The sequence below is a fragment of the Hyperolius riggenbachi genome, chromosome 3, assembly GCF_040937935.1.
Source record: "Hyperolius riggenbachi isolate aHypRig1 chromosome 3, aHypRig1.pri, whole genome shotgun sequence".
NCBI lineage: Eukaryota > Metazoa > Chordata > Amphibia > Anura > Hyperoliidae > Hyperolius > Hyperolius riggenbachi.
In genome coordinates, this window is record NC_090648.1 from 223,987,470 (window position 1) to 224,008,370 (window position 20,901).

The 20,901-nt window shown below is 43.0% G+C and overlaps 1 protein-coding gene across 2 annotated transcripts in view; it reads right to left on the reverse strand.

Annotated features, from left to right (window-relative positions):
- The window catches only part of PSTPIP1 (proline-serine-threonine phosphatase interacting protein 1), an 80,374-nt gene extending 59,791 nt beyond the window's left edge, over window positions 1–20,583 (reverse strand). Inside the window, exons 1-2 of one of the 2 annotated variants that reach the window (XM_068272607.1) lie at window positions 20,509–20,578; window positions 20,129–20,401 (exon numbers count right to left, since the gene is read on the reverse strand). In XM_068272607.1, the coding sequence (XP_068128708.1) occupies window positions 20,129–20,161 (33 nt within the window). In that variant the 5' untranslated portion in view covers window positions 20,162–20,401; window positions 20,509–20,578. Of the gene's footprint in view, window positions 1–20,128 lie in introns of both variants that reach the window. The other variant, XM_068272608.1, reaches the window with a different exon arrangement.
- Window positions 20,584–20,901: the final 318 nt, after the last annotated feature.

The following is a 20,901-nucleotide window of genomic DNA, read 5'->3' on the forward strand; positions in this document are numbered from 1 at the left end:
GTTTCTATGAAATCTTCAAAAGTAACTGTCATTGGATAAGTTCGTTGTTAAAGCCATCCACAAAAAAAGCTTGGGATGAGCCCAAAGTTAGCAATGATTCTGTCAGTTATAGTGAAAGTCTTGTGTTTTTGTATTGTGGAACAAATCAATTGGGTTTCCATTAGTCCTTATGGTGAAATTTGCTTTGATATAAGAGTGGTTTGGATTACCAGCATGTTTCCGGAACGAAACATGCTTGCAAACCATACTCGCAAAACAAGGTTCCACTGTATTTTACTATGACTAAACCTAACCCTACTCTCACACAGAACCCTCCCTCTACTGATGCTTAACCTGCCTGGTGGTGCCTAACCTTAGGACCCCCCTCCTGTGGTGCTTGACGCAAGACAACCCCCGGTGCCTAACCCTAAGACCCTCCCTGGTGGTGCCTAAGACCCCCCCCCCAGGTGGTGCCTAACCCTCCCTCCCCCTCCTAAACCTTAACCCCCTCTGCCACAAAGTCACAATATGCGGCAAGGAAGGTAAATTTCGGCGCCCGGAGGTGCCTAATTAGCAGCAGACAAAGTAAATGTGGGTTCGTACCTGCTATGCAATGGTGAAAATTGGCATTTCCACAAGCCCCCAGCACCGACGATGATATAGGGTGCCCAGATTGACCTTCCCGCTAATCATGTGCCTCAGGGCGCCGTAATTTTACTGAATTACCTTTCTTGCCGCATATCACGGCCATTATAAAAGCCATGATTTGTGGTGAAGGTAAATTTTCATCCTTTGCCACAAATTGCGGCTTTTATAATAGGAGTCTATGGTGACGCCATTTTTTTCTGTAAGGGCTTTTGCGCCCTTTTATCTTGTTTCATGTGGACCCACTCCCCATGAACTCCAAAGTTTAAACTCCCCATGTAAATACATTATTACAGTTGTGTTGCAATTCTGGGCAATGTAGTAAGGCATTTATTGTTCTTCCTGAGTTCAACAAAAGGAAGTGGCACACCACTGACTGGAAAGCGATTTGCCAAGAAACAGCAGGAACTAAGCATGACTAGTGTCCCTGCTACTGTGTGTCAAAGGTGTAGTTATTGCACTGCTTGAGTTTCACTGCCTTATATAATACGGGTGCTGTATAGCTGGTAGGGGTTTGTAAGGGCCCCATCAACACTCATGTATTTTAGCAGAAATCAGCCAGCATACCACTCCTTTAATTGACAAGTTTATTTACAACATATTACTAAGATTCCAACATTTCAGAATAACAAAGGGCCTCTTTCTCAAGGAAGAACAGAGAAATAAAGCCCCTGCGGGCCGACACTCTTGCCATCTGGAATCATGGGATGCTCATTGCATAAGAGGGTCCTTCATGAGCGTACGTTAAAAAGGGGCGCTGGGAAAAAAGGGCGCGGGGTTTTAAACGATAAGCATGGATAACGTTTAAAAATGTATTGTACTGTATTTCATTTAAAATTAATGTTTTATAAAGTTATAAATCATTAAATAGTGTGCATTAAATCGGAAATTGTAAAAACGTTAATCTTTCGTTTAAATAGTGAAACGTATAATAACGTTTAAAAAAAATTACTAAGTAACCCTCCCTGTACCTACCCCTAACCCCTAGACCCCCCTGTTGATGCCTAAACCTAAGACCCCCCCTGTTGGTGCCTAAGTAACCCTCCCTGTACCTACCCCTAACCCCTAGACCCCCCTGTTAGTGCCTAAACCTAAGACCCCCCTGTTGGTGCCTAAACCTAAGACCCCCCTGGTGGTGCCTAAACCTAAGACCCCCCCTGTTGGTGCCTAAACCTAAGACCCCCCTGTTGGTGCCTAAACCTAAGACCCCCCTGTTGGTGCCTAAACCTAAGACCCCCCGTTGGTGCCTAATCCTAAGACCCCCCTGTGATAAGCATTAATAAAGTTTCAAAAACATATTGTGCGTTTTTTTCGTTTAAAAATAATGTAAAAAAAAAAAAAATTGTACTGTTTTTCGTTTAAAAATAATGTTTGAAAAAAATATTGTACTGTTTTTCGTTTAAAAATAATATAAAAAAATGTATAAATCATTAAATAATGTGTAATCATGAGAAGCAGTAATAAAACATTAAGTCTCCGGGCGCCGCTTTTAAAACGGTTTTTTTCTCCGGCGCCCTTTTTTCCTATCGGGCGCCCATTAAACGATATTTATTATGGGAGTGAATGGCGGCGCCCGATTTGTCCACTAGCCTCCTGCGCCCTTTTTTACTGTTACCCCTTCATGATACCAAATGTTGGGGCCTCCTTACAGCTTTGGACCCCCTGCAGTTGCAGGGCCTGTTTACCTGTAGTTATGCCACTGAACTTGTTAATTAAAAGAAGTGCTGCACTGGCTGACTATGTCCTACTGTGTGTGTCACGTAATCACAGCTGATTGCCCCATTCACCCGGTAATTCAATAGAGGAGCAGAAGTAGACCTCCGAGCACATCAGAGTATATGTTCACTTATACTCATGCTTATTAAATTTGACTTATTCAATTTTGCATTTAGTTGAGTTTAATTGAAAATATTGAAAAGGCTATGCCTTGTTACCGATCACTGTGATACACCAATTTAAAATGAATCTATTGTTTTAATGACATGATTTACACATGTTTGTTGCACAGGGATTTACTGAGTGGAGATGTCACATATGGGTGGTAGATGGAGCCGCCCCTGCTACCACATTACTTTGTGTAACTGAAGGTCTCCTTGTAGTATACAGGAGATAGAATAATTCTGTGCAGCCTGTGCTAGATTCGGTATTGCAGGTCTGGGCACATTTACTGTCAACCAGTTAAAGGGAACCTAAACTGAGAGTGATATGGTTGTTTCCTTTTAAACAAAACCAGTTGCTTGTCAGTCCTGCTGATCTCTTTGGCTGCAGCAGTGTCTGAATCACACACCTGAAACAAGCATGCAGCTAATCCAGTCTGACTTCAGTAAGAGCACCTCATCTGCATGCTTGTTCAGGGGCATATTGTACTGTTTTTCGTTTAAAAATAATATAAAAAAATGTATAAATCATTAAATAATGTGTAATCATGAGAAGCAGTAATAAAACATTAAGTCTCCGGGCGCCGCTTTTAAAACGGTTTTTTTCTCCGGCGCCCTTTTTTCCTATCGGGCGCCCATTAAACGATATTTATTATGGGAGTGAATGGCGGCGCCCGATTTGTCCACTAGCCTCCTGCGCCCTTTTTTACTGTTACCCCTTCATGATACCAAATGTTGGGGCCTCCTTACAGCTTTGGACCCCCTGCAGTTGCAGGGCCTGTTTACCTGTAGTTATGCCACTGAACTTGTTAATTAAAAGAAGTGCTGCACTGGCTGACTATGTCCTACTGTGTGTGTCACGTAATCACAGCTGATTGCCCCATTCACCCGGTAATTCAATAGAGGAGCAGAAGTAGACCTCCGAGCACATCAGAGTATATGTTCACTTATACTCATGCTTATTAAATTTGACTTATTCAATTTTGCATTTAGTTGAGTTTAATTGAAAATATTGAAAAGGCTATGCCTTGTTACCGATCACTGTGATACACCAATTTAAAATGAATCTATTGTTTTAATGACATGATTTACACATGTTTGTTGCACAGGGATTTACTGAGTGGAGATGTCACATATGGGTGGTAGATGGAGCCGCCCCTGCTACCACATTACTTTGTGTAACTGAAGGTCTCCTTGTAGTATACAGGAGATAGAATAATTCTGTGCAGCCTGTGCTAGATTCGGTATTGCAGGTCTGGGCACATTTACTGTCAACCAGTTAAAGGGAACCTAAACTGAGAGTGATATGGTTGTTTCCTTTTAAACAAAACCAGTTGCTTGTCAGTCCTGCTGATCTCTTTGGCTGCAGCAGTGTCTGAATCACACACCTGAAACAAGCATGCAGCTAATCCAGTCTGACTTCAGTAAGAGCACCTCATCTGCATGCTTGTTCAGGGGCATATTGTACTGTTTTTCGTTTAAAAATAATATAAAAAAATGTATAAATCATTAAATAATGTGTAATCATGAGAAGCAGTAATAAAACATTAAGTCTCCGGGCGCCGCTTTTAAAACGGTTTTTTTCTCCGGCGCCCTTTTTTCCTATCGGGCGCCCATTAAACGATATTTATTATGGGAGTGAATGGCGGCGCCCGATTTGTCCACTAGCCTCCTGCGCCCTTTTTTACTGTTACCCCTTCATGATACCAAATGTTGGGGCCTCCTTACAGCTTTGGACCCCCTGCAGTTGCAGGGCCTGTTTACCTGTAGTTATGCCACTGAACTTGTTAATTAAAAGAAGTGCTGCACTGGCTGACTATGTCCTACTGTGTGTGTCACGTAATCACAGCTGATTGCCCCATTCACCCGGTAATTCAATAGAGGAGCAGAAGTAGACCTCCGAGCACATCAGAGTATATGTTCACTTATACTCATGCTTATTAAATTTGACTTATTCAATTTTGCATTTAGTTGAGTTTAATTGAAAATATTGAAAAGGCTATGCCTTGTTACCGATCACTGTGATACACCAATTTAAAATGAATCTATTGTTTTAATGACATGATTTACACATGTTTGTTGCACAGGGATTTACTGAGTGGAGATGTCACATATGGGTGGTAGATGGAGCCGCCCCTGCTACCACATTACTTTGTGTAACTGAAGGTCTCCTTGTAGTATACAGGAGATAGAATAATTCTGTGCAGCCTGTGCTAGATTCGGTATTGCAGGTCTGGGCACATTTACTGTCAACCAGTTAAAGGGAACCTAAACTGAGAGTGATATGGTTGTTTCCTTTTAAACAAAACCAGTTGCTTGTCAGTCCTGCTGATCTCTTTGGCTGCAGCAGTGTCTGAATCACACACCTGAAACAAGCATGCAGCTAATCCAGTCTGACTTCAGTAAGAGCACCTGATCTGCATGCTTGTTCAGGGGCATGGTGCGCATGGATACATTACATTAGCTCCCTTGTGCGATTGGTAAGATGCGCTATCTGTCTCAGGAGAGGATGTCAGGCTGTGTGCTCCTAATCCCTAGATAGGTTTGATGCAATGAATGTTTGGATGTCTGCACTATGCATGTTACAGGGCCAGAGTTAGGACACCTACATTTACCTGGGTACTTCTGCGCAGTATAGGTGACTAAGCATAAGAATGCATTCTTCTGTGAACTAAGACCCCGGCTTTTAACTTAGCTGTAGGGATAACAGTGGTGCCCGGATGAGTGAATCTGTGAATGCATTTGTTTGAACATTTGAATGTGAGAGTGCGAAAAGGTCAATTGATTTTTGCTGTGGCTGAAAGTATTAGAGACACAGCATCAGTAGGAGTGTCAGGCAACTGGTATTATTTTAAAAGGAAAAATCCATTTCCTTCTCAGTTTAGGTTTCCTTTAAATAGCAAGTGCTGCTTGGTAAGTAAGCATTGCCTTTCATTGGGCTCATTTCACTGAGCATTACCACATTCCATAATGCAGAAATCAGGAGATTTTACCAAACATCTTACAAAATGCCAATTCACTAAACCTATTTTCCATATGCCTCCATGGCAGCATACAAATGGGTTAAGCCCCACCCCTACCAATTAACAGGACCTTAGCTATAAAAGAAAGTGACCCCTAGCGAGCAGCATTCTCATTTTTGTCCTCACCTCCGAACAGGTTCCTTAGTGTTTCATCGCTATTTATTTTTATTTTACTCTTACCTCGCCCTCATTCCTGCGGCGTTCCGGCCAGGTTCAGCCTCTCCTGGTCGCAGCCCTGTTGTCATGACTAATTGTCAAATTATTCAGGGACCTTATATCTGGGGTGATGGTGGGAGCTTGATCTAAATGATCTTTTCCCCCCTTTATGGCTGCTCTGCATGACTTAAATACGATTGCAGAGCACAGTGTGATCCTTCTCACCTTTTTTTTTCCCTTGCTGTCTGCAGTTGCACAGGTTAGTGGTGCATAGTTCAGCTTCTCCTGCTGGGTGTTTGGTGCTGCTGAGTGTTCAGTGTGATCCCTCTCACCTGTATCTCTTGCTCTGTCTGCTGACTGCTCAGGCTCCATTATGTGAGGCATAGTTCAGCCTCTCCTGCTGGGTATTCAGTGCTGCTGAGTGCTCAGTGTGATTCCACTCACCTGTCTCACAGTGAAAGACTCTGAAGCACAGGGCTTCGAGTGCATTCCAGCTTGGAACGCACAGCCATCAGACCAGGAAGTGTTTGCAGTAACTGCTCTCCAATCCCTGCTCTGTAGTGTTGTCCGGATCATGAACGATTCGGATCTTTGATCCGAATCTATTTTATGAGTCGATCATCCAAATCATCAAAATGAGTGATTCGGATCGCAAAAGGGGCGGGGCCAGGAGCGACACGCCCCCTCTCAGCGGGCAGCGGGGTTCGGGAAGCAGAGCAGGGATGGATTGCTGAGTTGGAGAGGAGCCAGCCTTGCAGGGAGACAGGTAGATGAGAGAGAGGGGACATGGGTGCCACTGCCAGATATGTGTAGAGCACACATACTGGCTATAACGTGCTGCCCATTATAGGCTGGCTGTTCTGTAGTGCTGCACAGTGATCACATTGGAAGCTTTTTGGCTCAGCACAGCTCAGTAACTTTGCAGACAGTGTGATTGAAAGGCAATATAATCCTCCTGCACTCGGCACTAAACAGCTGCACTTATCTTCTGGGAATGCTTTCTTTCACTGTGCGACCTTTTCTTTCAAAGTATACAGATGAACATATAGGTGAAATATATGTAAAGCATATGATTGCAGCATGTGGGTATTGTGTGCAAACATTTCTGCTCTCTGCTCGTCCCTCCTCCCTTCTCTGACCACTCCCTGCCCTCTGTCCATCTTCTCCCCTTCTCTGTGTGTCCACCCCCCTCCCCTTCTCCTGTCCTGCTGTTCATTTCACCCCCGAATGCTTCCTGTAGTAAAATGATCCGAGATTCGGATCAAAGATCCGTATCTCTTCAATGATCCGATTCGAATCATCCGGATCATTGAAAAGATCCGAACTTCCCATCTCTACTGCTCTGGACACAGCAGAGATCTCCTCACAGCTGAGCTCTCCTCCCCTCCTCTCACAAGGCTGGATACACACAGGACTGTGCTGGCTGCAACACTACCTCCCTCTATGTCTGGCTTAAAGGTAAAGGCACTATTATTTGCTGTCCCTCTGATGTAATGCTTCTCAAGCTGCAGGAGGAGGTAAGTTATTCCAAGTATCTTGGTAGCACTATGTACTATATTTTATCATCTGACATTCTCATTATAAACAGTTATATGAACAGTATTGTGTACTATGTGCAATATAAATGACATAGCATTCCTTGCATGAAAGTATTATCTGATTTCTTATTTATCTGCTACGTTTCATGTACCTCTTATCTTACTTATTTCATCTCTTGCGGTCCGTTGGACTGCATTCTGGATCACACTGTGCCAGAAACAGATAATTCTAAGGTCAATAGGTAAGAGTCATACAGGTAAGTGACCCCGCTTTTCTACAAAAAAAAAAGAGAGCACACCTTCCATAAATGGGCTGTACTTTTTTATATACAAGCCCAGGAAGAAGAGAACAATAGAGGGCAAGTTCCCACCACAGTTTTAGGACATTGGTTCTTTGTCATCATTTGAGATCCTGCTTTAAGATCTTTATATCATCACTCAGGATCCTGCTCAAGGAGCAGGTAAATAATCTGCCTGGGAACTGGAGGATCAGGTCCCAGTTAAAGGCACCATAGCCCCCCAGATTGCTGGGCTTGTGGCGACAGAACCATGCCAGGGAAATCAGTAAAGTAGATCTGTTTCCACCAGATGGGAAAAGAGCCAGAGTTCCATCAGATGCACACAACAAAGATGATAAAGCAGGCTGTCCAGGAATCAATGGACTCCTATATAGGCTCTTTGGTCCCCAAGCATCCTCCCAGCAAATCAATGAAGATACTGAATATCCTCAATCATCTATGGTTTAGCAGGAATCCAATGAGAGTGAGCATACAGATATCTGGTTTCTATTTCTCCTTTATCCAAACCATCTGTGAAGCCATTCACTGGGAAGAGGAAACCCTTCTCCAGGTTAAGAAACATCTGAAATAATTATCATTCTCCTTTTCTGTCTAGAAAGAGATCAAATAAAGATGAATGGGAAAAGGTAAGGAGAAAGTCCTTCCTGAAAAAGCAGACTTTCCAAACATCATCCTTTTTCTTCAAAAAATTTTTCCAGTCCTAGCATTCGCTTCCATGGTGGACATGTCAGTCATGTGTCTTGCATGCCATGTAAGGTTAAAAGTCTTGATTACTTTTTAAGATGTCCTAGACCTAGACCATAAACTTGATATAGATTTAACGATGGTGTATACCACTACTGGAGGGGCATGTAAACCAGCCCTGGCTATATCTTCAGTTGCCACGGAAGTGGACAAGGATTCTGATTCTATCCTTGCAGCTTAGAGAACTTTCATATTGTCTCTAAGTTTATTAGGGAAGCGGCTATAGATTTTGTCCAGTCCACTTAATATGCCAGGCTTTTTGCATGACAGTGAATTGGCCTGTTAAAAAAAAAAAAAAAATCTAGTCTGCTGATCCCAGCTTCCAACAAAATGTGTTTAAAATTCTGTTCGATGGAATAAATCTTTTTAGTAACAATTTGGATCTGGCAACCAACAGTCACCAAGGCTGGTATTATACCAAAGGTGAGAAGACATTGCGGAAGGAAAGACCAGACCATAGGAATTGGCAAACTTCACATGCTAATCTCCATAAGCTCACAAAGCAGTCAGCGCAGAGTCCTATTGAAAATTCTGAAGTCCAGATAGTAGCTGCAAGACTTCAGCAGTTCTGTATTATCTGGACAAAAACAATAAAGGACGAGTGGGCCACAGGTACAGAGTGGTTCGGTTTTTTCTTCGATGTGCAAGTTCACTCCACCACTCAGTCACTTTGTCTATACAGAGACCTGCTCTTTTACATTCATGACTCGTTGCAGAAAACGGCTGTTATGTTGGTTCCAGAAGAGGAGCGCTTTCAGGAAGTCTACTCTCCTCTCTTCATTGTAAAAAAAGTCAGGTGATCTGCGTTCAGTACTGGATCTGAAATTCCTAAATCTTAATTTTTCTAAAAACATTCAAGATGGAGTTACAACAAATGAATGGACCAGCCATTCCCTTACAGAACTGAATATATTAAATAGACTTGGCAGATACATTCATTATTTCAAACTTCTTTCCACCATGAAGTTGGTAACATGTCTGCGGTGGTGGCTAAACACAAGCTCAACAACTATTAACCAATCGTTCACCCATAAAGATGCAAGCATGGTTTGACATGTCTACAGGTCGTATTAGCCTAGGTAAAATAGTCACAACAAAGCTGATCGATCACTGCAAATATACTCAAACACAGGGTGGCTTATATGGTGCTTCAGACCTTCCGCCATCACTGGGATGAGACGTCAGTCTTTGATATCAGGTAGCAGAGGGACACAAGGAGTCTGTTCCTCATGTTAGAGGTCAGCAATATTTATCTCCAATGCAGAGAGCAATCTCTGCTGCATCATGGCAGTTTATCTCATAGGGCCTCAGAACTCTGCGGCAGATTTTCTCAATCAAGGGGACTACGGCAATAGCTTGTGGCCACTCAATAAAATATATCCAGAGTGGACTGTGACCATTGGGTAGGTGGACCTGATGGCAACCTACATCAACTAAATGCCAGCTCGAGGAGCTTCGCCACCACATTCAAGGGCTCAGGGTGCTCTGGCAACACCTGGAATTTCTGAATGGTCTCTGTTTTTTTCCTCCAACTCCACTTATCTTCAAAATTCTTAGGAGACTCCTCCTAGAACAAGTTGTACTCCTGGAGGTGGGTATATTTTGGCCATGCCAGCCATGAGTCCCTCTAATTTGGACCCTGAAGTTGGAACCTCCTATTCCTCTTTCAGTCAGACCAAACCCCCTGTCCCAGGACTCAATTTATCATCTGTCTCCTCAATCCCTTAATTTAATGGTTTAAGGATTGTGGGAGGAAGCTTAGAGACCTGGTAAACTCAGAATAATTGATAAACACACTGCTAAAAGCAGGGAAAACTACCACAAACTGGAAAATGTTTTTTTCACAATTGCTCTGGTAAATGATTTTGATCCAATGGCTCCACCAGCACAACATATTCTTAGCTTCCTCCAGATTGGCCTAGAAAAACAATTGGCTCGCACTCTCAAAGTGCAGGTTTCTGCTATCTCTGCTTTGACGGATCACTGCTGGGTCTCTCACCCTCTAATAGTGCAATTTATGAAGGCTGCCACCAAAAAAAAGCATCCTAATTGCAACCTTTTTCAAAAGTGGGAACTGCGCAGGTTCTCAGTTACCTAGCAAGACCTCTTTTTGACCCAGTGGAAGACTGCAGGAAATGAGACTTAACTTTTAGAACTATGCCTCTAGTCGCTATCTCTTCGGACAGAAGAGTTTCCGAGCTCCACGATCTAGGGGCTCATTCTTGACATTCTACTCAGTAGTTTGAGACCACTACAGCACTTCACTTCCGGGCTTCCCTTTAATCAGGATCGGACAGTGCCATCTTTTATGGATACAAATTCCTCTGATCTGCATGTTCTAGATGTTGCAAGAACACTTAGAGCCTATGTGAATGTAACAATGGAGCTTCAGGACATCAGAACAGCTCTTCATAATTCCATCAGGTCTGAGAAAGAGCCAGCTAACATCAAACTCAAAAGATCTCTTCATGGTTTAAATGAATCAACAAAGCCTTTTATTAAGGCTAGCCTATTATCAGGGTTTTTTGACCTTGTCCCTCTGGGTGGCATCACAGTGCACTCTTCTCAGCTGTCCCCTGTGCCACCTTCGCTATCCGGGCAAAGATTCCCCAGGCTGCCAATGGTCCTCTGTCCATAATCTCATTGCCCATTTCAGAGTCAATCCAGCAGCCTCCGCTTCAGTTTAATTTAAAAAGCGTTATTTCTGAATCTGTTAAAGCCTTAATTGAAATTATTTTTGGTCAGCAAGTCTTGTCCCACCCTTACTTTTTTTCTGCTAGTTAAATCCCATTTGTATGCTGCCATGGAGGCATATGGAAAACGGAAAATTGTATACTCACCTAACGGTAATTTTCCTTTCCATGTGCATCCATGGCAGCATAGGGATTTCCCTCCCTTTCCTTTTGTTGACTTTTTGCTGTTCTCCGGTTCGGCTAGTCAATGAGAATGCTGCTCGCTAGGGGTACTTTCTTTTATAGCTAAGGTCCTGTTAATTGGTAGGGGTGGGGCTTAACCCATTTGTATGCTGCCATGGATGCACATGGAAAGGAAAATTACCGTTAGGTGAGTATACAATTTTCCGTTACTGCATTGAAAAGTAATTACCAACTAGAGAGGTAAATTACTGACCTGTGTGGTAAATACCTCAATCAATGTCAATTCACAAAAAATAGAGCATTTGGTAAAATTGATAGACAAGGGAGACAGCAAATAGGAAAGGCCTCCCGGTCATGCTATTCACCCCATTCAATCTAATGTACTGCTGGTGGGAAATCAGGAGAAAAAAAAAAACAACTGCAGAAGAAGGAGACATTCTAAAAGGTTTTTCTGTATCACTTTAGAAGTGCATGAATGCTCATCTAAAGGGATGCAGCAAGCCTTTTTGTCACAAGTCTGAAGCAAGAACAGCTCTTGCAGACACTTGTAGCAAGAATAACAGCATGCTGCAGAGACCTACTCCACAGCTGGTTAACCATCCACATTGCTGAGCAGGGCTTAGTGAATTAAAGCAACATTTTTCAGTATATTACCAAAGTATTACCAAAAGTGAGGAAATCTTAGTAAATTTGAAGAAAAAAAAAAGAGTCTAAAGTACAGAATGCAGTATTTTTCTGACCTAATTTATTTTACTGAACAGCCCTTAGTGAATTGAGAGCATTGTGATTTTGCATTACATTTGGGTAATAGTGGTGGGTGGTTTCTCTGGTTGCAAGGGCACTGGGGAGGGCTGTCCACTCTGCCCCTGTGGTGCAGTGTGAGGTTGATGGTTCTGAGCAGAGGCAGCACTTGGACCCCCTCACCTCTGTTTGAAGCTTATAGCATCCCACAGGTAATGCAGCTCGCAGGATACTTATTAATGGTAGGTGGGGGCCTGGAGACAGGCTGCCTGCACCACCCCTGCTGCCACATTACTATATAAAACTGGAGGTCTCCTTGTAGCATAGAGGAAATATAATTTGGAGGGCCGGTTTTAGCAACAATGGGGCCCCAGGGAAAAATAAACCTGGGGCCCCCCCCCCCCAACAGATACCCCGGAACAAAAATCGGCATTAAGGGACCTTTTTTTGCAGCTGGTATAGTCATTGTGTAAAGCCCCAATCGGTCGGAGCTCCACATTCTGGCTATCCCAGCCTGCATGGGGGACAAGGGGTTAAAAAGTTTCAGGAGTGCGGACCCCACATAATTTTTAAAAAAAAATTTCCCACACTCTAAACATAAAAAAAAAAAAAAATTGGGAAAATAGGAAAAAATGCCAAGGATCCTCATACAGCCATTTTGTGGCTGTATAGCGATCCCTGGCCAAAGCGCTGCGGCTGCGGAGGGGTTTCCAGTAGGACCCCCTGGAAACCCCGTCAGGAAATTTATTGCTCTTTCTTTTGATACATGTAAAATTACACTACCGTTAGGTTTGCTACTAAAAGTGACATTTACCGTTTTAAGGCTGCTTCCACACAGGGACGTTACAGGCACACGTTAGTGCAGCCTGTAACACTCCCCCAACGCACAGCAATGTAACACAAGTGGGCTGTTCACACTGCCCACGTTGCGTTACATGTAACGCTGCACGTTGTAGTGAAGGTGCAGCATGCTGTGCGTTCTAGCGGCTTTAGCCGCGTTAGACTGTTTGCACATGCTCAGTGGGGGGCGGAGAGGAGGCGGGGAGATGCCACTACAGTAACCGTGCACATGGCTACTTAAAGAGGAGCTGTTAGGTATAAGGTCTCAGAGAAAATAAACACATATATCAGTAGCTAAAGATTGGCTGTACTTACATTACATATGCATTTCACTGTCCACGTTTGGATTTCACAGAATTTGTATATAGTATATGCAGAGATAGATGCTCCTGACAGCTCATGGCAGGCTCCATGTTTTTCTGTCAAATGTGTCGTCATGTCCTGCCTGCTTCCTGATCACAGATAAGCTTGTACTAAATAACACAGTGTGCAGTGAATATTAATGAGCCATGTGGCTAGGAACAATAGCTGACTCCTGCAGTGTACTCTGCCCGAGATTTATCAGTGCTACGCGATTACAAGCTGCTGTTAAGTCTCATTAGCAGCCGAGGGGAGAGCCCCAGAATGCTTTGCAGTATGATATGCGGCTTGCGTCTTCTTAAGAATAACAGACTTGCTGATAAGCACACATCAAAGGTAACTGAGATTTTTATCTTCACTAATTGCTTTTGGGCTTCCTTCTAAACTGTTTAACACAGGAGAATAGAGGTTTAAATTAGCTTCTGCAGCCTGACAGTTACTCTTTAATATGCACTGTACTGGCGACCGCTGATTGGCCGGAGGGACTACGTGATGCGGAGTGTCTCGCTCCGCATCACGTGGTCCCGCTGGCCAATCAGCGCCACTCTGGGAGACCTTATACGGATAGAGCCGCCTAACGCGGCTCACTCTACCGTCCTCTCCCGCACCACCATGCGTTGCGTTAGGGGCACGTTATGGGACCATAACGTCCCCTAAAACGCAACGTCTTGGTGTGTAAGTAGCCTAAAAGTATACTTTTATTCCTTCGAAACTTTAAAATCTATTTTCTCAAAAACTATAAGGTCTTTTTCAAAAATTGTTTTTTGCCTCTTAGGGCCCGTTCTCACCTGAGCGGGAATCGCGCTATTCCCGCTCAGGGCAAACCGCTAGCGGTTTTGTCAAAACCGCTACACATTGTAGCCATCTCTTGTGTTCCCACTGCCGCGGTTGCGCTTAGCGATAACCGCAACCGCGTTGCATGCAGCGGTTTGTTGTCGACGAACGCTCTGCGATTAGCGATCGTGATCGCTCCGCGATTAGCGATCGCTCCAAAACCGCAGCAGTGTCCTGTGATTTTTCCACGTGAATCGCGGCAAAATCACTACCGTCGCGATTACAAGTGTGAACGGGCCCTTATTCCCAATGATCTCCTTAACATATCCTGCACATTTAGGCTTTCTAGCATTTAAAGTGGATTTGCTATTAAAGTCGGCAGGTTATCAAATGTGTTTTTTTTTTCCTTTGAAACTTTAAAATCAATTTTCTCAAAAACTATAAGGTCTTTTTGAAAAAATGTTTTTCCTCTTGTAGCCACTGGGGGCCCCTAAAGGCTCTGGGACCCTGGGGCAATTGCCTCCTTTGCCTCTGTGGTAGCGCCGGCCCTAATAATTTGGTTCAGCCCGTACCAGATTAAGTACTGCAGGTCTAGATACACGTATTGTGTCTTTAAATCTGCTGACAGGCTTAACCCTGCAGACCACTTAAATAGCAGGTGTTGCTTGGTGAATAAGCATTGCCTTTAATTATGTGTTTGCACTTAATTTGGGTAGTAAGTGATGGGTGGTTTCTCTGGTGGCGAGGGCACTGGGGAGGGCTGCCCTCTCTGCCCCTTGTGGTGTAACATGCGGTTGGTGGTTCTGAGAGGTGAAAGCTATCGGGCCTGCTCCCATAACACAATATACAATGTGCAATAAGATGAACCTACAAGCTACTCTGATAAAAGCCATTTTTTTTCAAATGTCTCACATACCTGACATTTAAAAACCCTATGTTCACACATACCTTAAAAAAAGCTGTAATATGTATAAATAGGTATTCAATTTATTTCCTGTTCAACAAAGGTGTCTCGTTTAGTATTGTGAAAGAGTGAGACAGTTACCGAGTTACAGTCTCTTATTTTACTAGTATGTAGGTCACAGGTTTGTGTTACTAACATCGGTAGGGGAGTCCCAGTTGAAGCAGCTCTATACTGAGGGATTACAATTTCTGGCCTCATACTATAAATTGATGTTTGCCAATGCAAATGCTTCAGTAGTTTTCGGCTATGTTCACACTATATGCATCGACAATATAAATGCTCCGATACGCACTTATAGTGCAACATAGTATACCGCAATTAAAAAATATGGTCATAGTATATAAGTGACCACTAATACTTTATCCATAAAAGCTCAGCAGAAAGTGAGACAGACCCTTACAACCAGTGCAAGGAAAGCTTACCCACTGCATAACATGGGCAGCAAACTGGCATGAGTTCAAGAATGGCATTCCCAATCCAACACACAAAACCTAGAAAAGGCCTTAGTCACACATCTGCATAGAACTCATAGATCTCAACATATGTAGGTACCATGAAATCAAAAAATGTGATGCGCATGGCTGGCTGTTCTGCTCATAAAGTATTAAAACAAGTACAAAAGTCATGAGATTTAAAAAATGGTTTTATTGTAATGTATATAGAACAGGTGAGAACTGCCCACCACAGGGGTCACACATGAATTGCAGAAACAAACACATGTACACTATAAGAATCAGATATCAATGATGGGATTATGGGATTATGCCCATGCTTTCAGGAGCTGCACATTCTGAGTGGTAGCTGGAGGACAGGATGGTGTTTGGAGGTCTGAAGATCTAATGCTGGGAATACACGGGTCGATTCTGCGCCCGATCGTTTTGCCCGCTCGATTCTCTTATCTTCCGCTCGTTTTTTTAATTTTTTTTCAATTCACTTTGTTGACAAATCGAGCGGCAAAACGACTGAACGGTGATTGGACATTATCTATCTAACCATCTAATCAGCTCAGAATCGACGTGTGTATCCCCATCATAAGGCAGGTAGCGAGAAAAGCATTTAATCTTCAGCTGAAGAGCAGTCTGCTCTATCCATGAGGAGCGCGGTGTCAGCAGGGCGTACATATCCAGCCATGTCTCCAGGGCTCGGCACGCCGGGGAATTCGACACCGGTCCCCATCATTCCACCTTCAGCAGCAGCAATGTCAGACTCCCATTACTGCAAGTGGACTGCAACACAGGTAAAAAAGGGCACATGCGGGAAAACGGTAAATATCGTTTTTTGGGCTAAAAACTATAATTATCGTTCTAATTGAGCGGGCGCCCAAATTTCCGACCTGTCGGCCGAATCCTGAAAAAATGCATTGGTGCCTATGGTGGCGCCCAGTTAGTCCACTTGCCGCATGCGCCCTTTTTTTTCTGTTTTGGCCTGGTAGTCCTGCTGATCTCTTTGGCTGCAGCAATGTCTGAATCATACACCTGAAACAAGTAAGGGCCTAGTTAGGAGAATGCAGGACTTTAGGATATTACAAACTGTCATCAAGTCCTGGATCATGATTGCAACCCTTGTATGGTTTTGATCTCATGGAATGATATTTAAAGATTTATGGTTTTTAATGTTTACTAAAGAGTTGTTTTATAATATTATATTTATAAAGCAATTAGAACTATACCATGGTCAGTGAGCAAGTCAAACATGTATCTATATGCTTTTGTTGTAGGCACTTTGTATTGACCTGAAGAAGCGGGCTAGCACCCATGAAACGCGTTCTTATGTGCATTAATAAAACATATACTCACCTTTGTGGTTTGTCCTTAAAGGGACCCTGAGCTATGGATAAAAATGAACCGTGCATGTGCAGAACTCTTACGCCGGTGGGTTCGCAAAGAGTTGGACACAACTGAATAGCAACTGAACAACAATATACACTGCTCAAAAAAATAAAGGGAACATAAAACTAAAACATCCTAGATCTGAATGAAATATTATTGATAAATACTTTGTTCTTTACATAGTTTAATGTGCTGACAACAAAATCACACAAACATTATCAATGGAAATCTAATTTATCGACCCATGGAGGTCTGGATTTGGAGTCACACTCAAAATTAAAATGGAAAAAAACACTACAGGCTGATCCAACTTTGATGTAATGTCCTTAAAACATGGCAAAATGAGGATCAGTAGTGTGTGTGGCCTCCAGGTGCCTGTATGACGCCTGGGCATGCTTCTGATGAGGTTGCAGATGTTCTCCTGAGGGATCTCCTTCCAGACCTGGACTAAAGCATCCACCAACTCCGGGACAGTCTGTGGTGCAATGTGGCATTGGTGGATGAAGCGAGACATGATGTCCCAGGTGAGCTAAGTTGAATTCAGGACTGGGGAACGGACGGGCCAGTCCATAGCATCAATACCTTCTTCTTGCAGTAGTTGCTGACACACTCCACCACACAAGGTCTAGCATTGTTTTGCATTAGGGGGAACCCAGGGCCAACCACCCCAGAATATAGTCTCACAAGGGGTCTGAGAATCTCAGCTCGGTACCTAATGGCAGTCAGGCTACCTCTAGCGAGCACACATGGAGGGCTGTGTGGCCCCCCCAAAGAAATTGCACCCCACACCATTACTGACCCACTGCCAAACCGGTCATTCTGGAGGATGTTGCATGCAGCAGAATATTCTCCATGGCACCTCCAGACTGTCACATGTTCTCAGTGTCAACCTGCTTTCATCTGTGAAGAGCACAGGGCACCAGTGGTGAATTTGCCAATCTTGGTGTTCTATGGCGAATGCCAGACATCCTGCACAGTATTGGGCTGTAAGCACAATCTCCACCTGTGGACGTCGCGCCCTCATACCACCCTCATGGAGGTAGCGGTCCTGCTGCTGGGTTGTTGCCCTCCTACGGCCTCCTCCACATCTTCTGATGTACTGGCCTGTCTCCTGGAAGCTCCTCCATGCACTGGACACTAAACTGACAGACACAACAAACCTTCTTGTAACAGGTCGCATTAATGTGCCATCCTGGATGCCCTCCACTACCTGAGCCACTTGAGTGGGTTGTAGACTGCGTCTCATGCTATCACAAGAGTGAAAGCACCGCCAGCATTCAAAAGTGACCAAAACATCAGCCAGAAGGCATAGGAACTGAGAAGTGGTCTGTGGTCACCACCTGTAGAACAACTCCATTATTGGGGATGTCTTGCTAATTGCCTATAATTTCCACCTGTTGTATATGCAATTTGCACAACAAAATGTGAAATTGATTGTCAATCAGTGTTGCCACCTAATTGGACAATTTGATTTCACAGAAGTGTGATTGACTTGGAGTTACATTGTGTGGTTTAAGTGTTCCCTTTATTTGTTTGAGCAGTGTATTTTTTTTTAAACAGACCCACAAGAGTCTTCTGTCTGGAGGAAAGTCCACCACTAGCTCCCTTTTAAACAGTTCTTAATGTATTTTATCCTTGTTGGCACCTCTGTTTGCCCTCTATTTCACTGATCACTATAACTGGAGGTTGGAACAGTAAAAGCAAATTACAAGAGGTTAATTTTTAAAGCATTTGGCTAATGCAAGAAAAGGTTAGAAGGAAGTATCTAGCTTAGTGTTAGAAAAAAAAATCTATGTTAGGGATCATTAAAGGGGTTTTGGTTAGCATTAAGATTAAGGTCCATATTAAAGGATTGTCAAACTAAGGATTTCTACCAAATGTCAGGTTGGGTTCTTGTGGGATTGAAGGTAATATAGGGTTAAAGGAATTTCGAGGTGAAATAAGTGTAAAGCTTTAGCTTTACTCACCGGGGGCTTCTTCCAGCCCCTAGAAGTCTCTCTGGTCCCTCACAGCAGTTCCATCCTCTCTGAGGGTCCCAATGTCAGCCTCGTAAGGACCAGCGACCCGGCCGAGTCGGCACCTTCCGTGCCGCGAGCGCATTGCTCACAACACACCGCCAGAAGCAGGATCACAAGTGGCACCCGCACACAGGGCCGGCGCTACCATAGAGGCAAAGGAGGCAGCTGCCCCAGGGCCCCAGAGCTTGTAGGGGCCCCCAGTGGCTACAAGAAGAAAAAACATTTTTTCAAATCGACCTTATAGTTCCTGAGAAAATCGATTTTAAAGTTTCAAAGGAAAAAAAAATACACATTTAAAAACCAGCCGACTTTAATGGTTAATAGCAAATCCACCTTAAATGCTAAAAACCCTAAATTTGCAGGATATGTTAAGGAGATCATTGGGAATAAGAGGAAAAAACAATTTTTCAAAAAGACCTTATCGTTTTTGAGAAAATCGATTTTACAGTTTTGAAGGAAAAAAGTATACTTTTAAATGCAGTAAATGTCACTTTTAGTACCCAACGGTAGTGTAATTTTACATGTATCAAAAGAAAGAGCTTAAACCGGCCCTGCCCGCATATGCACACAAGCCGCTGACCCGGTGGGTCGGAGATCACTACTGGGCTGACAGCGGGAACCTCGAGGAAGACAGGACTGCTGTGAAAGATCAGATAGCCTTCTGATATATCACCAGTCATTCTAGAAATACTAGAAATAACTGCATTAATAAATATTTCACCCACAAATACACCCCCCCCCCCCCCAATTATTAAGAGATACAAGATATAGCAAACTGAATGGAATACAGATCTTATTATATTGCTAGTGTCATTTGAGAATGGTAGTGTTATATCACATCAACATTGTTATTATCATCTAGTATTTATTTAGTGCTGGCATCTTCCTCAGCACTGTACAGAGTAAATATAGTCTTGTCACTTAACTGTCTGACAAAGGGGCTCACAATCTAATCCATACCATAGTCTAGGGCCAATTTAGGGGGAAACCAATTTACTTATCTGTATGTTTTTGGGACTTTGGAGGGAGCCAAAGTGTCCGAAAGAAACCCATGTAGAAAAGAGAGAACATACAAACTGGACAACATACTGTATAAACTCTGTGCAGATGGTTCCTTGCTGGGATTTGAACCAGGAACCCAGTGCTACAAGGCCAGAGTGCTATCCACTATGCATCCGTGCTGCCCATAATACACATTGTATTGACCCATTTTTTTCGGACTGGTGTTTTGATTTGTGGCAAGGTCTACTTACAGGGAAAAGATTATTACCCACCCATTGCTGTACTGGGTTTGTTTATGTAATGCTAGTCAAACATCTAAACGAAACACAGCTAGGTATGTATTAGCTGCATATGAATAAAACCAATCACAAAAAGAAGCAGTGTTTTAAATTAATATTTTGAAATAACACCTTTTCAAATAAATTAAAGTCTTTTTCACAGGTAATATAAAACAAGCACTTACCCAAAAAGCATCCTTGAATGCCAGCTGTGCCATCTTGTTAGAGGAAAATAAACCCAGTTAAAGCAATTTCAATTTTAGTCTGTGAGTTTAAGAATAAAGCACATCACCAGTTTTCTGTGTTTCCTTTTGCGTTTTGTTTTTGTCTTTGCAGTTAATCGACACCAATCCAATCCAGCATGAAAGAGTCACTGCTTCCAAAAAATCTACAGGTGTGGTGACTGCTTCAAAATATCTACAGATCTTGTGACCAGTTACACCTCCTAAAAGAAGAAGCTGAGCAAAAATGTGAAAAAAAAAATTATTTGGCTCAGTGACAAGGCTGTTAGGGAACTTCACGTCGGACAGTGAACTGCAGTACAGGACGGCAAATACCTCATTACCTTTGTCAAAAGATTCCAGTTCTCTAAAACCTGACTGCAGTACAACACAGGAAGTTTACTTCTGACAAATGAACTTGAAATGAGGAAGATCATCACACTTCTCGGAAATTAGATGAAGTAGAGCCACTAAGGCGGTGGCAATAGAGTCTCCCGGTATGAACTGCACGATGCAGTACTAATAATCATCAGTAAAATAAATGCCATCACACCTATTCAATACAGGTTGTAAAGTGATGAACACAGTAACACCACAAGCAATTCAAATGCTCTGTATTTCTGAAAAGAAAATAAACACAACAGTACAACATAGATAGTTTGGACAAAGTAATTTGATTCTTATATAGTATTAAAAGACAATTATGTAAAATGTGTTTAAAGGGACCCTAAAGTGAC